General features: G+C 37.4%; 2 protein-coding genes across 4 annotated transcripts; both read left to right on the forward strand.

The window, feature by feature from the left end:
- Positions 1 to 461: 461 nt before the first annotated feature.
- LOC112173410 (glycine-rich RNA-binding protein) lies at positions 462 to 1,616 on the forward strand. Its single transcript, XM_024311027.2, has 2 exons — positions 462 to 667; positions 954 to 1,616. Exons 1-2 carry the CDS (start codon positions 554 to 556, stop codon positions 1,368 to 1,370), a joined length of 531 nt encoding a protein of 176 aa, XP_024166795.1. The 5' UTR covers positions 462 to 553; the 3' UTR covers positions 1,371 to 1,616.
- An 11,900-nt stretch (positions 1,617 to 13,516) lies between these two features.
- On the forward strand, positions 13,517 to 17,999 carry LOC112173386 (serine carboxypeptidase-like 18). Of its 3 annotated transcripts, none has more exons than XM_024310997.2 (14): positions 13,517 to 13,777; positions 13,889 to 14,034; positions 14,567 to 14,643; positions 14,749 to 14,871; positions 15,077 to 15,179; positions 15,448 to 15,485; positions 15,574 to 15,675; positions 16,009 to 16,095; positions 16,451 to 16,600; positions 16,781 to 16,852; positions 16,943 to 17,061; positions 17,363 to 17,476; positions 17,579 to 17,636; positions 17,736 to 17,999. In XM_024310997.2, exons 1-14 carry the CDS (start codon positions 13,629 to 13,631, stop codon positions 17,817 to 17,819), a joined length of 1,422 nt encoding a protein of 473 aa, XP_024166765.1. In that variant the 5' UTR covers positions 13,517 to 13,628; the 3' UTR covers positions 17,820 to 17,999. The 3 variants fall into 3 exon arrangements, with proteins under 3 accessions (XP_024166765.1, XP_024166766.1, XP_040363474.1); XM_024310998.2 differs by having other exon boundaries at positions 15,448 to 15,482; positions 15,571 to 15,675; XM_040507540.1 differs by lacking the exon at positions 16,451 to 16,600.
- Positions 18,000 to 18,281: the final 282 nt, after the last annotated feature.

Consider the following 18,281-nt stretch of genomic DNA (forward strand, 5'->3'; position numbering starts at 1 on the left):
CGAATATCTTTAAACTTTCTAGTCGTACAATAATGTCACCATCCTTTAAAATATCGTTTCGGTGTTATCCCACTACAAACAAATCAACCTCCCCGTGAGGGCCACGCAGGGAATTCTCTGAAACCATCCGGGGCAAAACCGTCCTTCCGACGCGTAGATATTTTCGAGGTTCTAAATATCCCAAGCACAATCACGTGATCATTGGGCCCCACCTATCCCCCATCCCACTCATTTCCTTTTTCCCCTCTCTCTGCCCCCACAAACTTTAACCAGAGTTCAATCAGCACCGCACCGAAACTCGTCGCCACAACGCAAGCTTGCTGACGTGTCATCAAAACCCTAAAACAAAACGAAGGCCCATCGGATATTTTAAACCCTGGTTAGCTCACAGCGCAGAAGGGCCCAAACTAACCCTAGTTGAGCGGGGTGATGGCTCAGCCCCCTATATAAGCAGGGTTTGGGGATCCCAGTCCTTCGTGCTCTCTCAGTTTCTCACTCTCTTCCTCAAAGTTTGAGTCTTTATTCTTTCTCTAGGGTTTTCGTTTTTCTCGCTATGGCCTCTGCCGAGATCGAGTTCCGTTGCTTCGTCGGAGGGCTCGCCTGGGCCACCGACAACGAGGCCCTCGAAAGGGCCTTTGCTCCTTTTGGCGAGATCATCGAATCGAAGGTCCGTTTGTCGCAGAGAGATCGGGATGGATCGGATCTGTTCTCTCATCTCTGTGATCTGTGTTTCTATGTTACTTGATCTATGATACTACTCTCTCTGTTACTATATGTCACTATGATTCTTGTGTTTTACTATCTCAAAATCGGGTACGTTCATCTTCATCTTGCTAGATTGAAGATCGATCGGTTCCTTTTATTATTATTATTATTTTTTTTTGATCTCCTTTTGTTATTCTGATTTGTGTTTATGCTCAGATCTGATTCGATTTTGGTCTGTTTGTTTTCAGATCATCAACGACCGCGAGACCGGAAGGTCTAGGGGATTCGGATTCGTCACCTTCAGCAACGAGAAGGCCATGAGGGACGCGATCGAAGGCATGAACGGCCAGGACCTTGACGGCCGTAACATCACCGTCAACGAGGCTCAGTCCCGCGGAAGCGGTGGCGGAGGCGGCGGTGGTGGATACGGTGGCAGCCGGGGAGGCGGTGGCTACGGTTCTGGCGGCGGCGGTTACGGTGGCCGTCGTGAAGGCGGAGGCGGTGGCTACGGAAGTGGCGGTGGAGGTTATGGCGGTGGTGGCCGTCGTGAGGGTGGAGGCGGTGGATACAGCCGTGGAGGTGGAAGCTATGGAAGCGGTGGTGGAGGTGGCTACGGAGGTGGCGGCCGGGACCGTGGATCTGATGGCGGCAGCTGGAGGAGTTAGATCTGTTAGGGTTTGTTAGTTGCTCTGGGACTGGTTTAGTTGTTCTCTGCGTTATGTTTAGGGTTAGTGGGGTCTGGATCTCGTTGGTTATGGTGGTGATGGTGTGTGTGTGTTCTCTTGGTTTGGTTCGGTTCTGTTCTCTAATTTTGATCTATGAAAATGGTCACTCTATGTTACTTTTCATGTACTCAGTCCTGAGAAAAATTGGTGTTTGAGAAATGAAGTATAGACTCTTCGTTTGCAAAATTTGTGTTGTTTACTTTGTTTTGTTTGTTGCCTTTAATTATTCAATGTTAAGACTTTAAATCCAATACAATATCAAATCCAATCCAACCCTAATGTCCAACCTCATCTTTACTCCATGTCCATAAAGTCACAGCACAAAATGCTGTAGACTGTAAATTAGAGTTACAAAGGATGAATGAGGAGATCAGGATTAGTCGCTTCGGATCTCCATTCTCTAGCTCCATATTCGTTTGGCTATTTTCGGAGATCGACTAGTGTAATTCCGGAGACATTACTTCTCCGGGCTACACAATCTCCGATATGCCATAAGTCCCTCGTAAGCTACTACAATGGCAAATCTTGGATTGAATATCAATTCTTTGATGGATTTTTCATTTTTCCATTATGAACCGTGCTATTAGGTTCTGGTCGCATAAATATTAGAAAATATCTTTTGGCAATACTGGCCGAATCTCATTTGGGTTGGATCTTCCTTTGTATTTTTGGATGGGGATGGAAATCGGGAGTTGATTATAATATTTGGCTTGGTTGTTGGATCCTAATATAATACAAGATCTGTATTATTGGGCAGAGGACTTGGAGTTCTAATTGAATACAAAGATATGATATTGAAATTTGAATTCCCAAGGTTTTTATTGTATTGTACAGACATCTGCTGGGGAATCTGAGCCAAGTGCCCTAGTTGTGCTTCAATTCTGTTGTGTAGCGAACAACTAGTGGTAGTATTTTTTCACCAACTGATGTGTGTGATTTTATTTTATGTGATCATTTTGTAGTAACCAGCCTTAAAAGTACTAAGATGGTATAAGGTATTTAACATCTAGGATTAAAAAAAAAGATGGACATTCATATTTACGCTTGTTTGTGCTCTTGAATTTCACTTGGATGCCGCCCGTTAAAGAGGTCTTATGGTTTACATAACAATTTCGCTTAGAAATGCGGACAGGACATGGCAATGGGCATTACCCAAATTTGCTTACAAACGTATGCTTTCTTCACTTGTGCAATTATTGTAAAAGTATGGTTCCAGACTCGGAACATACCACATATGTTTACAACATGCTCTAACACTCTCAAGGAAAAACTGTCCTCGTTCCTGATTGGCTGGTCCAAATACAACGTCACCTCCACTAACTCAACTACAAATCAACTTTTATTCTTTTCAATCGAAAAAACTACAAGTTAACTGTCAAATCGCTAAGGTGAAACAATAATGACGAAGCCAGTTGTGACCTAGTCTCCTTGAGCGCAATGACAAGTATTCGATGTTGAGCTCTAATCCTAGTTAGGACTCGTTTGGTTCGCGGAATTGAGGACTTAGAAAATGAAAGTCATTAATTTCCTTTGTTTGGTAACTACAAACTCCGGAAATACTTTCCTGACATAGGGGAAAGTAGGGGGAAAATCATTCCACTCAGACCCCATATGATTGATTTTCCCTTCCCATTTCCCAGCATTTATTACAAAAGTTTTGGACAACAATACATTCTCTTGTATGAAAAATTGGTGTACTTTTGAATTTTTATGATGTTTTTATTTTAAAATATAAGGGTATTATTGAAACATTAATATATTTTCACTTTCCTTTCCTGCACCAACCAAACACTGAAAGGGAAATCAAATGGTCTTCCTGAATACTTTCCCTGCTTTACCAAACAGAGGAAAGGAAACCTGACAGGAACTTTAGTTTTCCTTCCCCATGGAGAAGACAAGGGAATTAATTTCCCTTCAGTGAACCAAACGAGGCCCTATGTCCTCAATACTGTGTAGCAACTTATTGTTGTAGTTTTTTTATATTTATTTTTACCTTAAAGACAAGTTCCTGGTTCCCGACGTTGTGAGTTATCAGACGATGCACAAGTGCATATGTAAAAATAACCAGAACACAAGTAGATGCAAGATCTCATTAGAACAATACACTCTGGCTCTGGTGGTGTTGGGACTGTTGGCTACATTATTGCAGTGGTCTCGGTAAAGTCACAACTTGAAGTGAGTGACTAATTTGCTAACGACCCACCATAAACGAGTAAGGGATGGGGATGTGTAGCTCTTTAAACCGAATGATGCTAAAACAAACATTAGAAATGTCAGTGAGCCGTAGACTATTAGTTAGCTAGCTTAACTAACATCGTGGAGGTCATGAGTTCAAATCTCACTGACATCAAGGTAGAGTGAGGGTGGGGAGTTACATTGTAGTCCAGAATTAGAAAAAAAGAACATTAGAATTAGCCCAATTTACATTGTGTCACTGTGATTAATCATTACCGCATTTATTGTTGGGCCATCTTTCATAACTGTAGGTCCAAAAGTTGTTGACCACCCCCACATAGTTTAATAAGTCTTTATTAGGATTTATCAGGTTTAATACTTATCATCTATGTATAAAAGTCCTTTAAGTTGAAATGAATAAAATACTGAAAAATCAATTCTCTCATATTACAGTTGTCCTCATTTTATTTAACTTGGCATTAGAGCAAAAAATCATTTGGGACTTTGACCCTCTGTTCTCTGATAATTATAACCTCATTTTGAGGTTTGATTCATTATGCCTTATCACACAGAGGATTGATCACTGACTCAAACCCAAAATTAAGGTTTGAGATCGTTTGCTATTACCTAATACAATTATCGCCACATGTCAAACTACTACTTGGAATTCATCAAACAACCAGTCGCTATCAATCAAACAAGCTGTTCGTCCCTTTCAAAAAAAACAAGCTGTTCGTAGTCCAAAAATTGATACGCTCAAAGCAAGCATATAATTTAACCCTAAAAATATCATTATTAGCATAAGCAAGTAGGGATCGATCTAATCTGGGGATTGAGGGTACACCTGTCAATGTAGGACAATTAAACAATTAAAATTAAAACAAAGTATAATATTTACAAAGATATTTACAAGTATAAACAAATTTACAAAATTAAGGGGGGTATTTAGAATTGGATTTCGAAAATAAACTAAGTAAAGAAAACAAAGAAAACTATACAAACACAAATACAAGGATGAAATGAGAGAAACAAAGATCAAAACCAAAATTATAATCAAATTCAATTCAACCCTAATATTGTTCATCTAAGTCATGAGAAGGGAGTTGATCATGTGAAATATTCAAAGCAAATAATTTCCCATATTTTACTTTTCAATGCTAATTAACCTAAGTGAAAGCACAAAGACTAATCCTATCAAACATGCATTCAAGCTCTAGAAAGCTAGACAATCATAACATGTTTAACGCATGAAACACATAGAAAGGCTATCAACTCAAGTGTGCAACTTAGTATGAAAAAGTCCACCTAATTGCAATCCTCTTCAATTAAATTCGGTTTTTGCCCAAAACCTTTACTACCTTTCAATTCAAGTTACACAAAACAAAAAGTTGATTCATGTTCTTAAATCTAGCATCATTCATATAAAAACCCTAAGTGTTTCGAACCACATAAGATTAAAATACAAAAGATATCAATTAAGCAAATTTAATCAAACAATTCTCACAAAAGCAACTAAGAATTACAATATAGGAGTCAAAATTCTCATTCAATTTTATAAATTTCAGAATTAAAAACCTTGTTCAAACATCAATGTCAACTAAAACAAAACCAACGAAATTCAAACAAAGGTTACAAAGTAGAGGTCGAATTACACCGTGGATGGAAGATGAGAATGGATGATTTTCGTTGGGATCCTTGAAGCTTGAAAGCAAGTCTTCAATGGTGGATGGTGGAGGAATAGGTCACGGCTCCTTCTTCTCCCTTCGGCCTTGCTTGAATCCCGTGGCTTGCTCTGCTGCAATTGAGGTTTGATACCTATCTCAATGGGAAAAAATGATGATACCTGCTCATATGGTGATTCCAACAAGGATAAACTTACGTTGTGGATGCATCCGATATCTAAAAGGCTAAGTTTTTTCTTAACCATGATTCATTTGGTGGTACCAAATTTAATGGTGGGAAATTTAAATGGCACCAATTACCTTGATGGGCTATGTGAACAGTACTATTTTAGCTCCAGAAGAAGAAGATGATAAATATTTGAAGTAGAAGAATGCTAATGGTGTTGTTATGTCCATCCTCTACAGGTCAATGACTGATGATGTTGTCTAGTTAATCATCGTTGAGTTCAATTTTTCCCAAATACATGAGTTGCACGCAAAGGCGTTTAGATGACACAAAGTGGACAACATATGTCTGGTGGTAGAAGATTGGTCAAAGGCGCCTAAACAATGAAGAATGCTGATGATATTTTGTAGGGATGGGCATTGTCCGGGTTGTTGCCGGAAATAAGTGGGATAGGGACAAGACCGGAGAAGTTTTCTTCGAATCGAGTTGGCGATTTTCAGATTGTGAGACCGACAGAAACAGAACTGAGATGTGATTCATGTCAGTTTCAATTTGGGACTGAGATGTGATTATTGGGAAACAAATCCAATTTCGATTGATTCAAAATAGTTCTACTAGATTTACCACCATCTATCACAACTCTAACTCATAAACATCGATTCATCACCTATGATATGTGAAATATATGCTCGGTTCATCATTACATTGTTTTTATTTGATCATAGTTTGAAGAAAGAATGAAAAAAGTTGTATAGTTGATGCTCGTAAGAGACCAGAAATGTCAACCTATTGTATATACATTTGGGGAGAGAAGCTCCTTCAATTATTATTGATAAAATGATCTTATGCTTGGCAAGATGATACTGATGACCAAGATTAGTGCAAGAGTACTAACAACTGGAGATTAAGGAGTCATTTTATATTTTACACAATCATTAAATTATATGTATGACATTTGCTCTGCTGAGCTTTGAGCTCACCCCTTTTATGAAATTGTGTAGATGGTACTCTTAAGGGTTAGAACTTAAATTATGGAATTTTTTTTTGAACTAATGATAATTTCATTGATATAGAAAACACATGCCAAGAAGGCCATTACATACCCATCCGCTATCACATAACAATGGACAGAACAAGACTTCGTGGAGGAGCCACAGTGGTACATAGGATAGACCAACTATATTTGAACTTATCGCTCACTTATTTAAAAGCGAGCCTATTACTTTTGAAAAGGTAAGACATAGTTTATAGGCAAAGTAAATAAAACTTAAATAAAACCTAGCCCAAAAAGGCTGACTCACTTCTTCTGAGACCCAAAGAGACGGCCCAAAGACCTCATCCCAGCCCCAAAAGGAGTAAGTAAGCCCAAAAGGCCCATGCAAGCTTGACACCCTTAGCAACCAAAAAGTGTCGTGCAATCTTGCTACTGGACTATGCCACCACCAAGCACTGCTGCACCGCCACCATAAGCTGCTAAGGCTACCGCATTGAGATTCAGTGCACCATCACCATAGCTTCCTGCTACGACTGCAGAATCAATGGCACCGTTGAATCTGGTCGGATCCAGATTGATGAAAGCTATCAAGTCTGGCTCCATCAAACTCATCCACCAGAGCAGGAACCCTCTTCCTAGATCTTGGATCCAATTCCGCCATGGTCGAAGCCCAAGATCAAGCCAACCTACACTAGTTGCCAAGCAATGCGCAGTGCAATCGTCATCGCAACGAGGAATGGTTTGATCTGCAGCCTGACATGATTGTTGAGACAAAGAGAAATCTGGAGGCGATGAAGGTCTACTTTGAAGCAACCCCAAGGAGGCGCCGCAATAGTGTCGAGAGAGAAGGCTCTCGACTTTCATGTTTTCAAACAGTTGTTAACTTTAACACCCCTTGTTACTTAAATTCTGGAAATTTGGATCTAGGAGCAGGAGAAATAAACTATTAGCTTGCTATTCTAGCTTATCTTTGTACAATAAAACTTATTTCATTAGCTTGCTTTCTTTTATTTTGTAAGAACAGACTTGTGTAATAAAATGTTCCATAACCAAGTCACCTATGATTCCTATTTCTATATAGTTATTATTTGCTAAAGTGTTTCTTATCATTGACAACTAAGAGCTATTCACATCCTTGCTCAAAAAAAAAAAAAAATTATGGATAGGGTGTGACATCACCAATCTATCTCAGCAACATCAGTCTATCAACCTTAAAGACTAAAAACCATCTATCGATCTAGAATAGATCGATTTATTCTCAAAGAATCATAGACGAGCACGAGCAAGAGAACAATAAAGTGAGAAAACCAAATAATTATTGTCTGGAAGAGAGACAATATAATTTGAAAGAAGTTGTCTTGGAGTTGTGGAAGAAGATGAGGAAGAAGAAAGAACTGCAGAAGAAAAGGTGGAAAGGCTTATCATAAGAATATGGACTCCTGCCCGAACTTGAGATTTTGAGGCTTGAGGCGAAAAATAAAAATGGACCTACATTGTTTATAGAAATGAAGAAAAAAATGTTTACAAAAAAAATTGAAAAGAAAAATAAATACACAACTGAAATGAGATTCGTATTTAGGCTGGGGTAATATAAAAGAAAGGACTGCAACTTGCCAACTAAACCACTATTATTGTTTAGTAAAAAAACATACATTTTATTTACTTAATAATTTTTTTAAATACCTCCAAAAAAAAAATTAGGCCCGACGAGACAATGGACCTGAGACGACCGACTCACGAGCCTCATGTCAGGTCCGGCTATAGGACTTCACCATTAACAAATGACCATATAGCCAAAAAAAAAACATTAATTGATTCAGGTTAATCAAGTATTTTGGTATTTGAAAACTAGAAATCGAGACCGTATTAAACTGGCAAGTAATTCTTTTTTAAAGAAAACCCATACTGGTTCTGGTTGATTTTTCTTTTTTTTCTGGTCGTTTTTACCGACCCCTAATATTTTTGTTTATCAGGAGGAAAATAGTTGTTGAAGGTTCACATTTTCTTATTTGGTCTTGATGCCAAGTAAGAGAATGCTAAGGATGAGTTGTTACGCCAGAGCGCTCCTCCGACCCTGACTCAAGCGTTTGCCTATATCCGCAAATATGAAATACAAATGGCTAGATAATTCTTTCCCTTCAAATATCTTCTCCAATAGTTAATACCTAATAAAATCTCGCAAAAATAAAATTTTATTAAGATACCAACAATAAAAGCATTATATTTTCCTTATCTATTACCCAAGAGTTTACAGGCCGATTTTTCAAAAATAGGTACAGTCATAGTCCCCCCAATTCTTTGAGCCTTGGCTAAAGCCGAGTGGTTAATGAAATAGTGAACAAGGTCAGCCTCATTGTTGAGTGAATTTGTGGCCAAGAGAAGAATATTATTTTTGGCCTAATGTCAAAGAATTTTTGGACTGTGATCATAGAAAAATTTCGGCTTTGTAATAATAACTTTTTATGGCTATTGAGTAATTAAATGCTTACCAACAACATAACCATTTTTTTTTTGTTACTTTCATTTCCCAGAAAGCAAAGTAAGAAAACAAAATGTAAAAATTCTAGTAGCCGTTATGGAAATTGGTAACGATACTTTATTGCAAACTTGGAAATTTCTTTGTTTTCGGCTTTTGGTTCAAGATTTTGGAGGCCATGAATGGTCGAATTTGGATGCTTATTAAAAGAAAATTATTCTTCGGCCAATAAGTAAGCCAAATTGATAAGCTTCCCTAGCATATTTGAATCACTAACTTGAACCTTTATGTTAAAATTAGCTGATAGAGACTCTTTTAAATCAGCTTTATCTCCAACAATCATGTCAAAGTGTGGAAGTTCTTCAGTAGAAAATTCTTGATAGTCGTCTAGATTTCCAAACATGTGAAAGTCATAAATTGACTCGTCATCTTCATACCTATCATAATTAGGCACAATGTTGAAATCAAATTTAGGTTCACTATCTAGAGGAAAATCAATCTCTTTGATAAAGATTGGTGAGTTAACAACTTCTTTTTCAAGAGTCGATTGCACTTCAAATTTTTATTCATAAATTATAGGCGCGTCGTTTTTAAAATTGCCTACATGTTCATGGTCAACCATATTTTCTTCACTGTCACTTCTAGAATTTTCTTCTTCCTCAAGGATTGGGGTTGAAGGTGGCCTTGTTTCCTCCACTAGAGACGTGGATAAACAAGCATTCCAATTAGCTTCGTGTTCTTGACACCTTTCAATTGATTTTATCCCATCTTGTTGATATCCCCAAATTGGACCATCATAAGCACAATCTCTTGCATGTTGGCTTATAAAGCCATTAAAATTGTATTCTTCATCGGTTATTTCTCTTAAGCTATTTTTGTCCAAATTGTGGGATTTATCATAAGATAACTACACGAGATGTAGACGATGAGTCTTCTTTTTTGCTTGGCTTTCAGGTTGTGGAGACCAGGTTGAAGCCGTTTGGTAATTCCATAAATATCGGCTATTATAACCATTATAATTATTGTATGCTCCACTGAGACCATTAAAGTCATAATTGTAATGACTATAATTGTGCTAGCCACCATAATAAATTCCACATCCATATTGAAGTTGTGTTGCTAAGTTTGTGAATTCCATGCGGCATGGCTATTAAAATTAACAAAGCTTTTGTACACTGCATAGCTGTATCTACCGTTGACACCATGTATTGAACTTGAGCCGTTTCAATTTGGCTCGAAGAAAACTAGAAATTCATTTGTGAAGACACCTAATACATTAGGGTCCCATTGGGCATGCCAAAAGATACTTGGCTCAAAATTGTCTTAGTCGAAATGGGAGGCTAAGGGACTTGCGGTCTAATCGTCCTTCTGGATTGCGTGGGCGGACCAACTCATGGTCGAATGGCTAGGCGAGGTTTTGATATGAATGCGCTTGATTTGACCTCTTTAAGGTGATTGTGGGCCGAGTAATGAACATTTTTGGCCACTGGGTTATCTTGTCTTTGTTGCAAGGACCTTCAGAGTTTTCACAGTTTATATTTCTTTTTAATTTTTGATATAAGTTTGCAAGAAATAAAAAATGTTCGTAAGTAAAAGAGCAAGAATCTAAATGCTGGGAGTTTAAATTGGATGAAACTTAAAGGGGTTGAAGACTAAAGTGTAGAAAGTAAATTGCGGAAGGTAAAGAAATGATAAATTGATAAATTATGATGAATCAAGAATGAAAAGACATTGTAGAGAATTTGATGTATTGAAATTGAGTTGCGTTGTGTTGGTTACTCTATGTCAAAGCAAATAGAGTAGCCAGTAGTGCACTTTTTGCTAGTCGGTGCCTAATTTATTTGGTAGAAACTTCTAATATCATTTTAAGATGTTCTCTAGATGCTTATTGTAATAAGAGGTTTTGGCTTAATGTCCCTTCCCCACCCCTTGTGTTCAACAGATTCATTTTTTTTTGAATCAAATCAAAACGATTTCATTAACTCATGCTAGAACGGTACATTATATACCTTTCCACTGCCTTGATACAGAGGGCAGATAAGAAACAGTGGTATACAGGATAGCACCATTCACCATGCTCACTTATTAAAGTAAGCCTATCAACTATGAAACAAGCATAGTAAATAGGCAAGTTCTAAACAAAGGACTAAACTTTCTCCTTGCCCTTCAAACTAGGGCTTGGAGGCTTGGTAAGATAGGCAAAGCAGAGTGCTTGTGCTTCTTCAACTTTCTTTGCTATGGACGGCTTCTTGTTTTTGGAGCCAAGAGGCCTTCCTCTTTTCTTCTTAGGTTCAGATTTCACCTCCTGCTTTGCTTCCTTAGGGAACAAAATACTACCTGGAGCCTCAACCATCCCAAGCGATTTGGCAGAGAACTTGGTAGTAAACTCCGGCATTTTCAGCTTCTTGGTAGGCATGTCCAAACATGTTGGAGTTGTAAACAAATCAGGTAGAAGTACCTTCAGTTTCTTCGGGGATGAGTACTGGGAGGCCGACCTATCCCTTTTGGTGAGCACTAACTTCTCAACTGACCCATTCTCCACAGGAACCAAAGCAAGAGCGTTATCCCCACTAGACGAAGACCTGGTGTCCTGAGCACGCAACAGAATTGGTTTGCGTCCAATAGATATGTCTTTAGAGCCAAAGAGAGCTCTACTTACAAGAGGCAGAACTGGGGTTTGGAGGCCCTGGAATTTGAAAGTTCCATTTGTGAATCTGCAGGTAGTAAAACCCAAGGAAGGGCTAGGGATTTCAGGCCTTTTTTCCTGACCGCCATGTTCGACCCATGGCACTACCTGACCATCAGCTGCAGGGCAGCAACCATTCTCATGGAAAATTAGGTCACACGCTTTGTATTTGCCCACAAGATTTTCAAAGAAAAAGGAAATTTCAGCTTCCACACCAATATCCAATTTCAAAGTCTTTTTCAGGAAAAAGGGTTTGTCTATGCCATGCAAAAGCCGAACCCTAACCTTCCTTGAATTATCAAAGAGTTTCTCATCCAGTTCAATATATTTCCCGACCACAGAGGCAATGTTCTTGATAGTATGACGTACCTCGTATAATGGTGGGATGTCCGTGATACGAACCCATAAATAGAGAGAATTCAGGTTCACTGTTCGGATTGGCTTGAGGGTAGCAACACCAGCCCTTTATTAAAAAAAATAAAATAAATTGAGTTAACATGTGTTTGCTAGGGACCTGTTACAATGAGCTAGATGGTCATATTAATGCAATTATAAACATAAGGTTTAAGAAAGAAATAACAATGGGGGTAGGAGTGAAACCCTTTCATCCTCTTTTTTTATTTTATTTTAAAAAAATCAATTAAATTAAATGAATTTAATGCCTAAGCCAACCACTTCCGATTCCAAAACCAGCAAGCGGAAGCGAAGAAGGAGAAAGCCAGGACCCACGATGCTGTCACCATAGAACCCACCATCCCATGCAATGATCTGCTAGGGAGGAACAAAACCACCTTCGCGGTACACAATCCTACCAGTAGACCAGGCCTAAGCCGGATGCTTCACCCATTCCAGCCTATCAGACCAGATCTGCGACCGCCTAGACCCTGGCCTCTCATGCATGCAGTCGACCACCACCAAAACCTCCGAGTTAGCACTATCGAGACCCACTGCCGTATCACCATCGAGCCTGGTAACAATACCACCAGACAGAGAACCCTCGACACCAATGACCCAGCACAAAACAGATCCATCACCAACTAGATTAGTGAGGATGAGGACGAGCATACCAAAGTCTACCATAGTCTCCATTGGATGGAGAAGATTTTGAGAAATGGGCAGCTGTGAGGGAGTGTTCACAAACCCTAGCAGAGGTTAGAGTCTGGCTATACTAATTTTTTTTGCCATTTTTATTAGCTAAATTGGCTAAAACTGAATTATAGTTAGCTAGTTTTTGAGCTCTAATTTTTGGAAAATTCTTCATTAGCCTTAATTTTCAAAATTTAATACAAATTTATCATAATTAGTCTTAATTTTCCTTTGAACTTTAATGGAATGAAATAAAAGTTTAAACTATTAATACACTACATATATCCAATTAATATAAATATTTTTAAGGTTTTCTTACCTTATTGATCGATATATGCTCATAATGGAATTATGCGCATATTTACGATTCTTTGTTAATATGCTAAATGGAAGTAACACATTTTATTTATCGTTCATCTCTCAAATCTCAAAATTTATTTAACATGATTTAAGAGCCTTTCAATTTCCGCATTAGCCAAGAAATACTACACACAAATTTTTGTATACTAATACTAATATATTTTGAAAGATGTGTTATTCTTTTTTTTTTGGGTAAATTTTTTTTATTGTATGAGAATGATTGATTATGAGTTTAATTTGTTAGCTAATAAAATCGACCGTGAGTTTTTTGACTTTGCTACTGCTTGTGGATGCGTCCGTGGACCACTCAAACAATCTAAAGCTTAGATATCTTTGTCTGTACGTAGTACCTTGGTTTATTTATCATTATCACTTCCTGTTTATTTTATTGTGGTTTAGCTTATTTTGGACTGTTGCAAGCTAATTAGTATTGCAATATGAATTATTGTCATGTCGTGTGACTCGTGTCGTGTATTCGTTACTCTCTTATCTCTCGTATTCATAATTGGGGAATGAGAAACCAATTCACAGAACGCAAAATCAAAAGGCAAAAGAGGAAAGGGAAAAGTAACGATGCGATCCAACATGATCATTTACGTTAGATTCTGGCTGTGGCATGCTTTTATTCTACTGCTGCTTACTTCCAACTTTGCTCTTGCACAGTCGATCATCAAGAACTTACCAGCCTTCCAGGGTGACCTCCCTTTCAAGCTTGAAACTGGGTAAGCAGCACTACTCATCATCTTGATCCCCAATACATATTTAGTTTCTGTTTTAGTGAAGTGAGGGGATTCATACCAATGTTCTGGCCGTGTATATATAATGATTCCAAGGTATGTGGGCGTGGGAGATTCAGAAGAGGTGCAACTGTTCTACTACTTTGTTGAGTCAGAAAGGAGTCCAGAAAATGATCCTCTGCTGATTTGGTTGACAGGAGGTCCTCGATGCTCTTCGTTTTATGGCCTCATCTACGAAATTGGTAAACTTTTTAATTCTCATGATCAGAAGGTATATAGAGTTTAAGCATGTCAGTGATCATCTATGTACTTGAGCTTGAGTTCTCTGTAACTTTAGATTGTGGGAGGGTGGTAACTTTAGTGATCCTTACTAATTTTCAGTGTGCCAGTTTCATGGAACTTCAAGATAATGGAACAGATAACATCAATAAATAATGGATGGGATTTCACCAAATCAATTTTACTGTGTATTAGTGTTCCACCATCATTTTCCATATAAAACTTTTACTTCATTGCTTACAGGAAACTCTAGTAATAAGGTCAAATAGAAAGTAGGACTTGGGAATATTTGCACATGGAAACTGAATCTCAATGACTCAATAGATAAGTCTGACTGTCTGAGAGCATATGACTATGGAATTAAAGAGAGATTAACCCTTAACTGAAAAATGGTTTTAGTTTGATGATTAGGTAAGGATGGAATTACCCTGACTTCAGGATGCTTGGTCTAATATGAAAAATGGCACTGATAACTTCTGTAATCAATCATTCCAGGTCCATTATCTTTCAAACTTACAAATTTGACTACAGATCCCTTAACACTTGTTCTGAATCCAAACTCGTGGAACAAGGTGGACTTCTATTTCTGGATCTTTACTTTCCTATTAATGACCATGTAACTGATTAGTTGATGCCTGTTCTTGTACTAGTATTAAAAGTGTTCCTTTGGTTCGTAGGTAGCAAACATCATATTCTTAGATGCTCCTGCTGGTACTGGTTACTCCTACTCCACCACTTCCCACGGGTTAATCTCTAGTGACACCTTACATTCAACCCGTATTTGTGAGTTTCTCCAGAAGGTGATTGATGATTTGCGCAAGACTATATGTTTTGTTCAAGAATAAGGAAGTAGTTACTTCAGATTCTTTTCCCAACTCTTTCAAATGATGTCAAACAATGTAGACTACATATATGGTGTTGGGAACAGAGTTGGTGTGGTGTAGTATCACTCTTTTCTCTCATACTAATCTAAATTTTCTGTTCTCCTTTAATTCATATACTCAGTGGCTTACGACTCATCAAAAGTTCCTTGCAAATCCACTCTATGTTGCTGGTGACTCTTACTCTGGCAAAATCGTTCCCATCATTGCCCAGAAGATAGCTGATGGTAAATTGCACATGAAATTCATTATAATTTCATATATTCAGTCCCGTTGAGTTACTGAGTACAAAGAAAACACACACACACACACACACACACACACACACAAACAATAGGGGACCAAAATTTATCTATTCATTTAAATTTATGTACATAAAGTTCTCAAAATTGCAACTCTAATACTGTTCTTCTGTTCAAGAGTTAAATGTCAAAGCTCATAAGCATTAAGGAGGCCTGTATGTGTACACCTTGTTGATTGTTTTTTATGTTGTAGGTATTGAAGCTGGAATCAAGCCACATTTGAATCTCAAAGTACTTCAATTGGCATCCCAACAATGCCTTAAAAGTTTCAAAGTTCAAGAAATTGTGCTGGAATTTATCTTCTGTTCATTGAATTCAGGGATACATAGTTGGCAATCCAGTTTCAAATGGACAACAGGACGTTAATTCTAGAATTGTATACGCTCATCATCTGGGACTTATATCAGATAGAATATATCAGGTATATTGCCCATAGTTGCTTTTGGGGTGTCAACTTTTCCTTGCCGCTGCTAAGAATAACTAGCCTGGTCATCTAAACCTTTGACATAAATCAATAGTTTTCTTTCCTTTTTGAAGTTTAGTTATGAAGCAAATCTTGGAAGATGCTAGTTATGCAAGTCTGTACATTGCAATGACTGGCTTTTAACCAACTACACACACACACACCCATGAAACTTGTAACACCCAATGCATTGTGAGCCCACTGCAGAGTGCCAAATGCACATGAGTTCTAGCTGTTTGTGTATGTGAACTTTTAGTTGTTATAAAATTTGACTGCTTTCTATTACTGTAGTCAGCTAACAGGAATTGCAAGGGCGAATTTGTAGATTTTGATCCAAACAATCAACTGTGCCTGAACAGCCTTCAAGTAATCGATGAGGTAAGAGGGTCAGTAGTTCTCTATGATTTCCATTATATGGGCAGTAGCAATCTACTAATTTGCTAGATCATATCATTAATATGGATGTTTACTTCTTTATCTGTTAATCGATATGCATGAATGGATTTTAATTGTTCATGTTTGTCCTATGTGATGTCTTGCCACAATAGAGGAATCAAAACATCTTTCTTGTTTGCAATGTATGATAAATTCTAAAACCTGCAGAAAGATCTTGAAATAATTAGATAGAACAAGTATAGTTATTTCTAATTTCTAGATTTAAAAACATTCATTCGAAATGGACCCTTACATGTTGTACCTTGGATTTGATAAAGTTGTTGTATTGGATATGCAGTGCATTGGGAGAATTGATAAAGAACATATCTTGGCACCATTTTGCCTTGCATCAATTAACCATAACCAAAATTCCATACTGGAAATGAACTGGGAGTCTAATGATGACAGTTTCTTGGACTTTTCATTTCCTATGGTACAAATGTGTAGGGTAAATCTCTCTCTCTCTCTCTCTCTCTCTCTCTCTCTCTATATATATATATATATATATATATATATATATATAGAAAACTATATAATAGTTGTAGAGAAGAATTTCATCAATCATAATCAGTCAGCACATGAAGAACCGTCATGCAATCATGATAAACTTGCTTTGCTGGTTTTGTAGGAAGATAAGATTCGGTATTCCGTTCTATGGCAAAATGATATAAATGTTCGCAAAGCTCTTAGTATTCGGGAGGTAAGTTTGCTATCTTTATTTTAACAGAAAATATTACATTGTGGCCATTGATTTGACCTCTGAATGGGGACACTTTACAATTACACTCAGGGAACAAAAGGTCAATGGACTAAATGCAATAAAACTACTCCCTATACATTTGACATCGCAAGTAGTATTGAGTATCATCGCAATCTCAGCCGAAAATCCCTTCGTGTTATAATCTACAGGTAAAGTTGCTTTGAATTCTCAATCTCAGTTTCAGTTCTCACATTGGTGACTGGCAGCTTTTGCTAAAACTCGAGCAGTTTCTTGAAAACTTACTTTGGATGCTATATTGGATTTGAATAAGATTTCGGATCAATTTATAATCCTGAATAAAATCACTAGCCACTATGAGTTTAGTATTCTTCATATAATTCATCGATGTTACTGGCCACAAAATGAAGTTTGCTACGAGTTAACATCACATAGACAATAGTGGGCATTCTATAATTTTTTCCTAATTACAAGCATTTTTGGCTTGTGCAGCGGTGATCATGACATGGCTGTTCCATATATAAGTACGCTAGCATGGATAGAATCCATGAACTTTACAATTGAAGAGGATTGGAGACCATGGTTCTCTAATGATCAAGTTGCAGGGTTTGTATCAATCTCAATTTTTATAAGAAACAAGACTTTTTAAGATTTAGTAATTTAAAAAGAAGGGTTAAAATCATTGTTTGACTAATTTTTATCTTGCAGATACAGTCTTTACTATTCGAATAATAAGGAGTATAATTTGACCTATGCGACAATAAAGGCATGAGAAAAACATCCGAGTTTCTTCTCTCTCTTACATTAATATAATCCAAAGTAAAAACCACACCTCAAAACTTATTCTGGGTTTGCATTTATGTAGGGAGGAGGACATACAGCTCCAGAATACAATCCCAAGGAATGTTTTGATATGATCAGTAGGTGGCTAGCGCATACGCCTTTGTAATTTTTATTCAGTACTATTTCTTTCTACATAGTGATGAAATTTTATGTTCTTTCTTTTGAGTGAAATACTATATATGTATCTGCAGGAGTTTTTAGCTCCACAGTACTGTTAATTGGTTTTAGATTGTATACGATAACTTCTTCATGGCATCAAAACAATCAATTCATCCACTTCTCAAGCCATATTGAGCATGTGAAAAATTATTTTCTTCTATTTTTGTCAAAGGTGACAAAATTTTTTGATACACATGTTTCGCTTAGTCTGGTTACAGGTTAACTGTAATGCATACATTGAGAATATCATATTATAAACCAGATATCTGTTGATTCAGAGCTGATAGGTTTTAGATTAGATGCTACACCTTCAACAATATCTTCCGTATTTTTCATTTTGAAGTTACATACGCACAATAATTTCAGCTTTAGAGTTGGATTGTGTTCAAAGACAAGGGGTGGATATGGC

Source organism: Rosa chinensis, chromosome 6 (genome assembly GCF_002994745.2).
Source record: "Rosa chinensis cultivar Old Blush chromosome 6, RchiOBHm-V2, whole genome shotgun sequence".
NCBI classification, from domain to species: Eukaryota; Viridiplantae; Streptophyta; class Magnoliopsida; order Rosales; family Rosaceae; genus Rosa; species Rosa chinensis.